Source organism: Sebastes umbrosus, chromosome 24 (assembly GCF_015220745.1).
Source record: "Sebastes umbrosus isolate fSebUmb1 chromosome 24, fSebUmb1.pri, whole genome shotgun sequence".
Lineage (NCBI taxonomy): Eukaryota > Metazoa > Chordata > Actinopteri > Perciformes > Sebastidae > Sebastes > Sebastes umbrosus.
The window spans coordinates 1621757-1635765 of NC_051292.1; the positions used below are offsets into that span (position 1 = coordinate 1621757).

Here is a 14009-nt window from a genome sequence, read left to right on the forward strand (position 1 = left end):
ATATATGCATCAGTGGACTGAATCAGCACCCCACAGGTTCTGCAGAAATAATATATGCCATCATCTCAGGGGGCTCAAATGAAGATGATATCTGCCAGCATTGTTTCACAGCAACGATAACGTCAAACATTCTTTCAAAAGCAGCGAGATTTCAGGCTCCTTGTCGGGACGAAGCTTAAATCAGGAATCACCTGAGAAGACAAAACTGTGATGAGTCATTTATACTTCAGATTAAATAATCTAATAACTAAGAGTCAGATTGCCATTAACTTTCCTGATCACATTCCTGCTACTGAGAGGATGAACCCTTTTGGTTTCAATGACCCCATGACCTTTCCTCTAGCGCCACCCACAGAACAAACTTTACAGTTTTAGCTCCAAGAACAGATAAATCCTCCGTATGACCAAATCACTGCTGAGTTCAACAAGTAATTCATTCATTAAAAGTAATTAAATTAATACGTACCATGTAATCGATCAAAAGGGGAGCTGTCTTCACCTATTTGCTCCAGGCCATAGTGATGAGGGCTGGGTTTCCACCTGCATAGTCAGACCTGGTAGATCTGCGCTTCCTGCGAGCAGCTCCGCCGCAGGACTGCAACACAGAGAGGATGGTTAGACTTCAGACAGCCTGCTTTACGAAGGTCAGCACTTTGTGAATATTTAGTTGTAGAAATTAATTACATTAATAATTAATATTATATATAGTATACATTTGTTACACCTCTCCGGGAACCATCACCGTAACGTGGTGGAGAGGTTTGTGTGTCCCTATGATCCTGAGGGCTGTGTTGTCTGGAGCCTGGTGCTCCTGGTAGGGTCTCCCATTGCAAATTGGGCTCAGGCGAGGGGCCAGAATAAGAATGGATCATAAAAGAAGAAAGAAATGAGGCAGAGGAGGAGTTACCCGGCCCGGAGGAAGCCCGGGGCCCACGTCTGGAGCCAGGCCCAGACGGAGGGCCCATCAGTGAGCGCCTGGTGGCCGGGCTTGCCATGGAGCCCGGCCGGGGACACCCTGAAGAAAAAAAGCTCTTCACTCTTGCAAGGATCCTGGAGGGGGCCTGAGAGTATGCCTTTCCAGTCTACATGTGTTTTTTGGACTAGGAGAAGGCTTATGACCAGGTCCCCCTGGGAGATACTGTGGGGGGTGCTGCGGGAGTATGGGGTGAGTGGGTCACTTCTCAGGGCCTTCCAATCTCTGTAAGGCCAAAGTGAGAGCTGTGTTCGGGTTTTCGGCAGTAAATCGGACTCGTTTCCGGTGGGGGTTGGCCTCCGCCAGGGCTGCGCTTTGTCACCAATCCTGTTCGTGATATTCACGGACAGGATATCGAGGCGTAGTCGGGGGGAGGTGGGTTTGCAGTTCGGTGTGCTGAGGATCTCATTGCTGCTTTTGGCAGATGATGTGGTCCTGTTAGCATCATCGGTCTGCGACCTCCAGCACTCACTGGATCGGTTCGCAGCCGAGTGTGAAGCGGCCGGGATGAGGATCAGTACCTCTAAATCTGAGGCCATGGTTCTCAGCAGGAAACCGATGGATTGCCTACTCCGGGTAGGGAATGAGTCCTTACCCCAAGTGAAGGAGTTCAAGTACCTCGGGGTCTTGTTCGCGAGTGAGGGGACTATGGAACGTGAGATTGGCCGGAGAATCGGAGCAGCGGGGGCGGTATTGCATTCGCTTTACCGCACTGTTGTGACGAAAAGAGAGCTGAGCCGGAAGAAAGCTCTCGATCTACCGGTCAATCTTCGTTCCTACTCTCATCTATGGTCATGAGGGCTGGGTCATGACCCAAAGAACTGGATCGCGGGTACAAGCGGCCAAAATGGGTTTTCTCAAGAGGGTGGCTGGCGTCTCCCTTAGAGATAGGGTGAGAAGCTCAGTCATCCGTGAGGAACTCGGAGTAGAGCCGCTACTCCTTTTTGTTGAAAAGAGCCAGTTGAGGTGGTTCGGGCATCTGGTACGGATGCCCCCCTGGGCGCCTCCCTTGGGAGGTGTTCCAGGCACGACCAGCTGGGAGGAGGCCAAGGGGAAGACCCAGGACTAGGTGGAGAGATTATATCTCCACACTGGACTGGGAACGCCTCGGGATCCCCCCAGTCTGAGCTGGTTAATGTGGCCCGGGAAAGGGAAGTTTGGGGTCCCCTGCTGGAGCTGTGCCGGACCATTGTGGTGAAGAGGCTAGCTCTTCACCACGAAGGCAAAGCTCTCGATTGACCAGTCCATTTACGTTCCAACCCTCACCTAAGGTCATGAGCTTTGGATAGTGACCGAAAGAATGAGATCGCTAATACTAAAAGTGTCTGGAATGATCTTCCTCTGTAGGGTGGCTGGGCTCAGCCTTAGAGATAGGGTGAGGAGCTCAGACATCCGAAGGGAGTTCGGATTAGAGCTGCTGCTCCTTCGCGTCAAAAGGAGTCAGCTGAGGTGGCTCGGGCATCTGATCAGGATGCCTCCTGGACGCATCCCTTTGAAGGTTTTCCGGGCACGTCCAACTGATAAGAGACCCCGGGGTAGACCCAGAACACCATGGAGAGATTATATATCTGGTCTGGCCTGGGAGCACCTCGGGGTGCCCCAGGAGGAGCTGGAAAACGTTGCTGGCGAGAGGGATGTCTGGAATTCCCTGCTAAACCTGTGACCCGGCTCCGGATAAGCGGAAGAAAATGGATGGATGGATAAATGGATGGATGGATGGTATTACTACTGTTATTGAAGTAAAGCAGTATTTGCTGCAGCCCTGCTTACCGGAGCACAGGATTGGCCCTGTGTGGGGCACAGCTCCAGTTTGCAGTGCAGATAGAGTTCATTAGTTTCCCCAGAGAACTGGAACACGTTGAAAGAGAAGACGCTGGACGTTCCCTGTCCGTTTCTCTCCATGGTCACCGTCTGGTCAGCAGGGTTCGGGCATCTGCTCAGAAACAGGAAACAGACATGATGACATCACTTACATCATCAGTTGATTCTTACAGCCGCTGACAAAGTCTCAGAGTTTTTCTCACCCTTTAATGACGAGGTCGTATCGCAGACTACTATTAGGTGACGGCTGGCTGGTTGCCCAGCAGGAGTCGGTCACTATGGCGACCATGTTGCCGTCCAGTCCCTCCGTCTTCAGCTCCAGCCAGAGCTTCTGGTTCAGCTGGATCTCGGTGCTCGGCACCACAAGCTGCATGCGGCCGGGGTCGGTGTAGGCATTCATCATCAGAGTGTAATTCCAAACTCCAGATACAATCTGCTGCACCACCGAGCTGGAGAGGACACACAGACGCACACACACACTTCAGCTGTCTTGAACTTTAACTCCAACAAGCTGCTGCACATTGACAACCAGGTGAAGCTCAGCCGGCTTCCACACACCTGTCTTTGATCGTGAAGGACACACTCCTGATGTCTGGCTTTGTATAGAAGCAGGAGAAGTCGATCTCTACTTGGTCGTTGCGGGTGATGATGTCCATGGATCTGTTCCTCATCACGATGGCGTTCTTGAAGATGATTTGGCTGTTGTTCGTCTAGATTGAGACAGGAACACAGACGTGTTTGCAGCATGTGCTCTCCTCTTACATCAATCACAGAGAGCAGGATTGGTGGATAAAACTTGTTCAGCTCTTATGCTACATAGTGCTGGATGTGTGGCAAAAAAATCTGTTTAAAATGGTCCTCTTCACTCTCTGTGGAGTCACTCACATGCCAAAAGAAGGAAGCCTAACGTGTCCTGAGAATAACAATATACAGTATGGCATGCCTGGCTGAGACTTGTTCCTTTGAGTCTACAGGGAAGTGATGAGCAAAGACAGCATGTTGTTTTGTGCTTGTTGAGAGCAAAAAACTAGAGCAGGGTACCCACCATAACCTCCGTCCCGCAGATGTTGCTGCTGTTGTAGCTGAAAGTCACCATGTGGGTCTGGTCGTCCATGTGACCTTTGCAGTTGGGGTCTTTGAGGTGTAAGGTGGAGTAGTCGATGCCTTTGTCCTCCATCAGACATCCAGCCAGAGTAACAGTGGCAGAGCTCTGCATGCAGACTGTCGGCTCACCTGAACACCCAAAAATATCACCACTTCAATATGGATTCATCTGCAGCTGAGCTATTCAATAAGGCAATAAGGCTCTGCACCAAACCACAAAATCCAAACAACTGTGCCTCTGCCAGATGTTTGCATAGCTAATATCATCTTGCATCTTGTAGGTGTATCAGCAGGTGCTTCTTGAGTTACATGCTCTTCTGTTCTCGGTCGGTTTACTTAAATACAAGTTTGTTTCAGAATATTTACTATGGAAGACAGCTAACGATAAGAACAGTAAATATTGTTATAAAAGGATAAAATAATCTACCGGTTGGGGATTTTATCTAAAAATGGAAATAAATAAAAGCATATTCAGCAGCTGTGGTCAGGAGGGAATCATCCTGATGGTCTGAACCAACTCTCCCTCTAAAGAAACATCACAACCTTCATCACACAGTTGTTGCACTCTACCTAAAGCACTTCTTGGTTTGTACTTGGAGGCAAACAGGGCCCGACAGAAGCAACGAGTTCCACCGGGCTTCTCTCCGCAGAACTCATGATCGCTGCAGTACTGGTCCTGACAGGCCTTAGGGTCAGCAGCTATACACACACACACACACACACTCATGAGCTTCACTTCCAAATGAACGATGAATGACATGACAATAACATGTTAAAAAAGGTTATTGTTCATGTAAACAAGTTTTGTGATGAATATATTTATATAACAGCTCTCTTTAGAGCAGACATCATGACACTAAATAAAAATACTACTAATAAAACAACTAGATAATAATAGATTAAATAAATAAATGTCTCTCGCCCCATCTCATCATATGAAACATAACAAGTGAAAGTGAATGAGGATCTTACGGCAGCCGGCCGTTGACCTCCAGTCCTCTGGTATGCCGACTCTTTTCAGGCTGCAGGCCTTGGCGTAAGCCTCCAAAAACTGGCAGTTGAGACCGTCCGCCGACGGGTAATTGCACAAAGTGTTGGTGCAGGCGGTTATGTACGGCTCTGGGTCAATGTGGTCGTGACAAGCAGCGAAGGGTGCCTTCCTCGTGAGATTACAGCTGTTCCAGCCATGCAGAGAGGAAGAGTGAGAGTCAATTACCAGTTTTGTGAACAGTATTATGTGTGTTTAGCTTCCAGAATCATCCCTGCTCATATGACCCTGTCGTGGCACCATAGAAATGTATGATGAAGAAGACTCGTTCCTGTTTGAAGGATGAAAGGAGTGTGTAGAGTTTTGATGGGTCAGTTTTTACTGTTCAGTTGAGCGGTCGCAGTCGATTGTACTGTTGACGGTGTCGTTGTGCTGAATCTCACAGCTAGGGGGTGACAAACAGCCCAGATCATTACTCTTGAAACCTCTACACCATTAATAAGCAGGTAATATCAGTCAGTACATTACGTTAAGAATAAGTCGTACCCAACAGCACTGTAAGAGCTCTTCTCTCTAGGCAGGGTGGTGGTGATGTTGGGATTAATGGGGTTGCCACACAAGCCCCCTAGAGGTTCAGCAGGTCCTGGTTGATGTCACAATTAAGGACAAATCAATGAACTTTCAAGCTAATAAGCACAGCTGTCATTCTGAAATTCAAACACTAATTTATTTAAATATGAAATATTTAGTCCAGATAGGATTTAGTTTTCTGTACCGGACACATGTGCGGTGTTGCCATCAAAAAAGACTGTCATGTTGGAGAAAGGCAGCTTGGCAGTAACTCCAGTGTGGTCCTTGGAGAGCTCCACACCGTGAAACAGCTGAGCCGTGGCGTTGAGCATCAGAGCTTTGTTACCAACCTACATCACAGCAGATAGGCAAAGTGAAGGAAACACTGGCCTAGACATCACAAATACACACATACATGTGCTTTGCATGGGCACTTGAGCACTTTATACGTCTACCCCACTACATCTCAGAGGGTGTCTTAACTTCAAATACATCCACACAAAGTAATGGTCATCAGTGACTGATCAAACAAGCTCATAAATACACTGTTACTTGCTCTTAGATGGATTGTGGCAGCTTACCCGAACTCTTCCACCTTGTTCCAGATACATTCTTACACCTGGCCATGGCAGCGAGATTGTCAAGTGGTCCAAAAATGACACATCTTTACGGCGTTGCTCCCGGAAACCCGCCGTGAGGGAGAAACTTGAATTAGACATCATCAGACTGTACTCACACCGATCCTCGACAGACTGGACTCTGCCGTGGAAATCAATGACGGTGGAGCCAGTCACAGTGCACACGAAAATGGGTACACACCTGATGGAGATGGAAAGGGACAGATATTTAGTGTCTTTATTTCTGAAAGCAAAATCTAAAAACCACAAAGACATAAAGATGTTGAAGACGTTGTTTCCAGTTAATACACATTTGAGAAAAATGATCCCCAACTTAAAACTTAAAGGGATACTCCACCAATCTGACTCATAAAGGTCAGTTTACTGGTAACTCAGCCTGTGAAAACACTTGTATCATCTGTAATAATATCTCTCTAATCACTCTAAGATAATAAATGAGTCTAGAATAAGAAATATCTTGAGTTAGGCTATTGGGTTGCATTATGGGAAATGTAGGATCCCGTGTTTTTAAGCTGGACTCTACTCGGGTCCGTCAGAATATCTCGGCCTCTGCTGCTTCCATCTTGACCATTTCTTTATCTGTCCTGTTCAAGTCTCCTACTTTAAGGAGGAGCAATACTACAATACTGCTGGAGCACCTCTCTGATGACTTCAGTATGTCTAAAGTGTGGACAATAAGTGAAAGGGACTATCTGTATCTCTTAACTTTAAAGAAATATGTCATAATAAATGCAAACCAGAAGTAGGCTGTGCTATTGTCACAAAGGCAAATGGGACTATAACAAACCTAACCATACATACATATCCATACAAATAATCTGAACAATCACTCAGTGACCTCAGATTAAAGAAAAACTACAACTTCACACACATTTTGAGACACATATTGGAAAGAAAAAGCTGCACTGCAACCTCAGTCCAAGGGTTTACTGCTTGCAGTTATTATCATTATTATTATCATTATTATTATTATTATTATTATTATTAACGGTGTAAAAGATCTGGTTCTGCTGCATCGATTTGGATCTTTTTTTAAACAGTCCATCGTGACTCTGATGTTGAATGTTATTGAAGTGCAGTGCTAAATCTGTGGAGCAACCCTTTAAGTTTTATAGACTGAATCATTAATCAGCTGATCAAAACAAAACTAATTGGTTGATTATTAGAAATAGAAATAGATTCATCAATAATGAAAGTAATCGTTAGTTGCAGCTCTAATCCGAATAATATCAGAACTTTCTCATCAAGTCTTTGTTTTGTGGCGTTTGTCTGAATACGAGTCGCTTTCAGTCCACATGGTGCACTTCATTTAAATCAGTCAGTCAAACCTTTATTCAAACTTTGTTCCAAATATAAAGCAAACATATTTACGTGTTGTTGCCCTGGCAAACCTCCGTGGGTCCACATGTACTGACAGTTCTGACGGCTGCATACGCATCACAGATGACTTTGGAGCAGTTTTCTGGGCTCGTCTCAATATCTGAACCGGCTAAGAAAAGGACATCTGGGGGGTGATAGGAGGGTTATGAAATTAGTTTAATATTAAACTTCAACAGAATTTAAGAGAATGAAGTAACAGCAAATACAAAATATCAAATTTTTGTTCAGAGAATCCCTGAAGAGTCTCAGTCCCTTCTTTGGGAACCACCAGATTTGCCTACCTGAGACTCTGCATCCGCCTACATCAAAGAAAACAGATTTGGAAGTCTGATTATTAGTAAACGACCATGAACCCACAGATGAGTTATCGACCGTTGCAGTCATGTTCTAGAAAAGGATTAGACAAACATCAAGGTCAATACTGTAATACTGAGTGAACAGTTTAGACTTGAATCCCCCTTTTTACATATTTTCCTCCAGTTTTAGGACAGTGGGACGGTGAGAGCAGTGGTGGCCTAAGCTTCAGATGACCAGACTGGCAGGATGAATCTGAGTGAGGAGGCAAAGTTGCCCCTCCAGAATTATTAAAGATAATTATTTCTAATCAACGTCTTTGGCCACTTGAGGGCAAAAAGAGCCCCCAAACAAACAGCCCCCCTGGTCATGTGAGCCCAATATTCACTCTCCCTTTAGCTCTGGTTGGTCTCCACCAGCTCCTTGTTAGCTGCTTAATGTTACACTTTCTTCATGCGGTTTGGTGCTGGGCAGGTCGTGCACAGGGAGGTTATCACAGCTTGTTTGCTGAGGACAGCTGCCAGAGTTAGTGATAACTCTCTGTGGGTTTACACTACCAGGGACCGCTCTCCTTTTACTCGTAGTTATTGTTCATATAGAAAAATATACACATTAGTGCTGCTTTTATTCAAAATACATGTTGGTTCCCTGAAATTGTGGGACTGTGTATAAAAAGAAGCATAATTCCTACACTGTTCATCTAATGTTGATGTACAGTAAATACCCTAAAAATAAAAGCTGAAGCACTTTGATGTCGTAGTCACTGTTCATTTAAATCAGTGTGTGGAAGTACAGAGCAAATACTACAGACATGTGTCACTGCATTATTGGTATATCACTGCATTGTATATTATCAATGAGTGACTGTTTCTATGTGCTAGTCATCTCTGATGATGTCCCACTTAGTAGATCTCATATATTACAATTAGATTCAAGTCACAGATCATTTTCCAAATATTACCCAGCAACGTTTGAAAAACCCAGAAGGTCATATGAAAAATGTTTCCAGAATCCACTGCACAACAGAAAAGACTTTGAAACCCATTTCACAGGTTGCCATGTAGCCAAAAGTGTTAAATATAAATATTAACACATTTACACAGAAGCATCAATATATTTCAATAAAATGGATCATAACATTTTTAGGTTTGTACAAATAGAGCACAGAGATGTGTAAATTGTGACATCCGTCTTTGTTTCGATGAGGAAATCAAACCAAATATGTCTTTGTCCCGCTGCAGACGGAATTCTTTAAATCAAGATGGTTGTTGAGTCTTTGAGGCTTCCTGTTAAACGACCTTCTGGCTCACAGACTCAACTGTAAAGGTCAAACACTGAGGAACAACTGGCTCTACTCTCAGGGACCAGATGCTATGAACTTTGCAGTGGTTAACTTCTGAAATCACAGCCTGAGGTCAGGATCAAGTTCACTTGTCATAAAGCAGATTGGTTTGAGGACATACGTCGCCATAGTAACATACTCAGGGTCATCTCTGGGGCCGAAGATATATCTATACTTACAGCATCAGGTTTATATAACGGAAGCCCCTGCAATCTCACAACTGTTTGTGTCCCAAGGTTGTAGAACCATAAGTTTATCTGAAAGCATAAACAGAAGAGAGACAGAAAACATTAGGGAATGGTTTCCAACATATTTTAGAAATTAACTTTGATGTAAAGTTCCCTTTGCCACACAATGTCTTTCAAATGTTCATGTTGTACAAAAGGCTGAAAGGTCAATCAGTGTAAAAACATGGAACTGATGATTACTCACCACATAGTCGGACTTCTCTTTGTATTGTATAATAATTCTGCAGGTTGAAATGGAATCGATGTGTGGGGGTACTTTGATGTCGTTTGACCCATTACCTGGCGTCACAGCAGCCTCTAATATACCTCCTCCATCTTCCAACTTCAGACAGTCTTGTGCGGTGTCAGATTGGTTATTTTTAAAACACATTGAAATAGATGAATTGATGGTCACCTGTGAAACCAGAGAGACACCAATGATGAAGTAACAATATTAATCTTTTCAAGACTTTGACTCAACAGCAGCATAGTTTCATCTCATTTAACATTTAGTTAGTTACATTTATTTCTCCGTGTTTAACTCTAAGTGGTTTTTAATTAATCAAAATAAAACCTGTACAAGTCAATAACGATATCTAAACATCTTTCTCGTACCTTTTTTCTCGTACCGATAGTTTTACTCTTTGAGGCTTATAATAATTTGGTAATGCTCTATTTTATGGCTCTGTTATTTCTCTATAATTCCATAATCATCTCTTGGATATTTTCCGGAAAGAACTATGAACTTTGATATTGATCTCAGGGTTTTAGTTTGCTCAGTTAGTTGTGTAGAGTTTAATAACAGAGGAACGGCTCCATTTTACATTTTTTATATTTTTTTTCCCAGACAGTCAAACAGTCTGTCTGTTAGATAAAAACACAAACATGGTTTCATTTTACTCACATCCAGGAATGTGTAACTGCGTCCATAAAAGCTGATGGGACACGAGCTGATGTTGGTCGTTTTAGACAGATTGAGGTCGACCTGGCTGGCAGCAACTACAGCGTGAATGTGAAGCAAAACAAACATCATACATCAATCCATCACGACCAACTTTACACTGTTTATTCCCAATTCACACCTCTGATTTAAAATAACATTCATCATCGTCATGAATTCTGGGTGTAAAAGATTAAATGAATGAATAAAATAAACATTTAGAAACACTTCATTTTACAGGTCCACAAATTGCATGGTAATTTGGTGATAATTAGCAAGTAACCTATTTGAAATTTATTTGGAATAACAGCCAAATTATCCCAATATTGACCTCAAAAGTTATCAAAAATTACAATAAACATTATTTAATAATTGTACTCCACTATTTCCCAGTAGCTTATTTAATACATTTCCAGGAAAAGAATACAAAGTGAATTGATATACTTTATTTCCATGTCTGCTGATAAATAGATAATAATTAGAAAATAACTTCTTTGAAATTTCTAAAAAAACTCCCTGAATCATGACATTAGCTTCCAGGTTACATTTGTGTCCCACAATGGTGAGATTTGTTCCTGTGATGAAGTGTCTTCTATTAGTTTTAGTTTTCCACCTCCGATGAAGAGTAGCTGCTTCTCAGCCTCAGGGCCCTATTTTAACCATTAGATACTATTTTAGCATATAATTATTAAATAATGTTTATAATAAAGTCATTTTTTATCAATTTTGAGGTAAATATTGGGGTAATTATATAATAATGATAATAGTAATAATAATTATTTTGATAATTATTAATTACTTTTGATAGTCTTTTTAATGTCTTTTTGAGCTTATGTACCAATGCAAATTGGTGCCTTATTATTAATATATATTGATAATTTATTAATATGAAGTTTATTGATATTAATAATTATCTTTAATATTTCCTAATAACCAGACCAGCTCCTATCTGCGTCCCAAACAACTGAAAACGTTTCAATGGCTGCTTACCTGCCAGCAGGAGGAGCAGTGCAGCCGGCTTCATGATGGAGCCCCGAGCTGGGAGAGATACAGGTCACATAGTAAGAGACTGCAACACACTTCATTTAATCCATTCATACAGTATAAGGGATAGTGCTCATCAAACCTTTCTTGCATGCTGCATGGGGTTATTAAAAGGTTTCTTACTGTATCTAAAATCCATTAAATGGACCCTGACTGATTACCTTAAGTTGTAGCTTGTTCACCAAATTACTGCGACTGCAAAAGGCTCCATGTGAACTCTTTTAGATGAGGCCCATGCAGTCGCAGTGAGTGAAGGTGATGAATATAGATTGTGAGTGGAGAAAATGCAAAGCATGTTGTTATCAATAGCAGTAGTACTAGTGGTGTTTAATTTGACGTATTTGGAAATAAATAATAAATCAGTTTTTCTTTTATCATCCAATGAACACATGTTTACGGAAGCCCTGAAAGGCAAGCGAGAATTGTTTTTTCTGATGATCCAAGTCTGATCTAAATTATTTTCTCTCCTGTGTTTATGACTTAAGAACAGGTGGATTTTTTTTGCCAAGATAATCTTTCTAAGTTCCTTTTTTGTCGTCTGTGAAACAAGAGATTTGTTTTACCTGTTTCACAGACAAAAAAAGGAAGTTAAAAAGATTATCCTGGCATAACATAATCCACCTGTTCTTAAGTCACAAACACAGGAGAGAAAATAATTTAGATCAGACTTAGAAAAATTCTCCCTCGCCTTTCAGGGCTTCCATACAGTTTGCATCTGAGTGTGTCACACTTAAAGGTAATGAAGAAACTGAAAAGTGGTTGATGTTATGAGGAACTTCAGTTTCACCATAAAATATAACAAGAATAACTCATCAAATGAAAAGAACTGAAACAAAATAAACAGGAACAACATGAAAGCAGTGTAATAATAAGCTTTTTAAATGTGGAACAGAAGGGGGCTTTATTCCATAGTGTTCAAGCTAAAAGACTCAACAACAGCTGGTGCAGAATAAGGAATTAATAGATCAGAAATACTTTGAGAGTAACCAAAAGAATCTCAAAATGATAAAATTAATATTTCTAAATCATTTTAATAAGCAGTGCAGTATTTTTCTTTTTTTCCTGAATTAATATTCTTGTCGATACACTGAGTTACCATGATGCATCTTGATAGAAGCAGAATGATTTTAAAGACCAGCGGTCATCCTGTTGGTGTATAAGCATCGTCTACCTGAAGCCAGGCAGAGAGAGGAAGAGTGTGCAGCTCGTCTTACCGTCTGGAGGTCGGGTGGAGCAGCAGGGAGATGAAGCTCTGTAGATGGAGGTCGGTGGTGAACCACTCTGGGACGTTGCTGCTCTCGGGCAGATGTGTCTGCTGTGTGCCTCTCTCTGTCTCTTTTTATGCAGGTACTTCTCATCACGCCCCTTACATTCTCAAAAACTCCCCAAACCGGCTCTTTGTGGCCTTTAGCAGTCCGTTGAGTAACTTGCTTTTCTTAACCACAAAAGAATGCAGCAGCTCATAAAGTAAGAACATTTCACAACCTGTGAGACGCCCTGAGGAAAATACGTTCCTATGTGACCAACCTAAACATTTTTTCTACCAAATCTCTGAAGGATGTTGATATTTTTTTTATGGTAAACGTGTTTCAGTACAAACACATTTTCTTAATACTGACACAGAGGGTTATGAATTGTTCACATTTAGGCAGAGATAATTGGCTCCTTGGAGATGAGCCAAGCCTGCGCAGAATCGATCACCAGCGATTGCCGTGCAATGCATGCCGGTTAGATTTGTGTCCGACTTGCTCTGAAATCATTCAGACGTGGGCAACGATAACCTCACCAAATGGAGGTGGCCGCAGTTTTTAGAGCCAGGCACCGCAGTTGCTCTCCACCGACTGCAAGACCCAGAGCATGATGGGAAACGGCTGGCTGTCACCTGATCAAAGAGCTGATTGGCTCTTAGTTTTGACAAAGAACACCATGTGTTCCAGAAAGTCAGAACTTTCTCTGTAATTGTAATATTTAACACTAAATTGTAGCTAGTCTCATGTTGTGCAATGAAGGTTTCATCTGTTGACAAACATATCTTGTGTGGTTGATAATAATAATAATCATCATCATTATTATTATTATTATTATTATTATTATTATTATTATTATTATGGTTATGGTTATTATTATCGTTATTTATATAGCACTTATCAAAACGAGTGCTCATTACAAAGTGTTTTACAAGGCGGACATAAAAATAATAAAAGATAGAATCCAATGCCAGATACACGCACCTTTGCACATATATATTAGGGGTGTAACGATTCATCTACTACATCGATGTATCGTTTTATACTCCTACAATCCAACTACATCGATAGGTACTCGGCAAGTTGTCCTTCACGGGAGACGTATATCGATATAAAATCGATTTGAAATGCAAAAATCGATTGTATCGATACTAAGGATTTGCAACTTGTATTTAAGGACGACAAACGTTATATGAAAGTGTTTTTTAGCACTTTTATTAGTAAAGAAATGTTAAACGTTATTCCGGTTCACTCTCCAGACATGCGCCTGCTTGCTAGCTCTGCCCTCTGCAGCGCGAGCACGCATCCATGGTGTCCACCTGAGATTCCCCACTCTGCCTCCGCATCTGCCCCCAGGTCGTCCACCTCACATTCCCCACTCTGCCTACGCATCTGCCCCCAGGTCGTCCACCTCACATTCCCCACTCTGTCTTCGCCATGC

At 42.3% G+C, this 14009-nt stretch overlaps 1 protein-coding gene across 1 annotated transcript; it reads right to left on the reverse strand.

Annotated features, from left to right (window-relative positions):
- Positions 1-11645, reverse strand: LOC119484007 (alpha-tectorin-like). Its single transcript, XM_037762563.1, has 18 exons — positions 11268-11645; positions 10242-10336; positions 9543-9752; positions 9290-9367; positions 7756-7861; positions 7466-7598; positions 6038-6275; positions 5662-5806; positions 5433-5529; positions 5269-5331; positions 4871-5112; positions 4469-4597; positions 3840-4027; positions 3353-3504; positions 2998-3243; positions 2744-2906; positions 467-595; positions 1-191 (listed from the first exon to the last, which is right to left on the reverse strand). The coding sequence occupies exons 1-17, from the start codon at positions 11299-11301 to the stop codon at positions 500-502; spliced, it is 2415 nt and encodes an 804-aa protein (XP_037618491.1). The 5' UTR covers positions 11302-11645; the 3' UTR covers positions 1-191; positions 467-499.
- Positions 11646-14009: the final 2364 nt, after the last annotated feature.

Coding starts and splice junctions, on each gene's coding strand:
- LOC119484007 (XM_037762563.1), bottom strand. CDS start 11,301: ATGAAGCCGGCTGCACTGCTCCTCCTGCTGGCAG. Junction 3,505..3,839: donor TCTGCGGGACGGAGGTTATG/GTGGGTACCCTG, acceptor GTCTCAATCTAG/ACGAACAACAGCCAAATCAT. Junction 596..2,743: donor AGGGCCAATCCTGTGCTCCG/GTAAGCAGGGCT, acceptor TCTGTGTTGCAG/TCCTGCGGCGGAGCTGCTCG.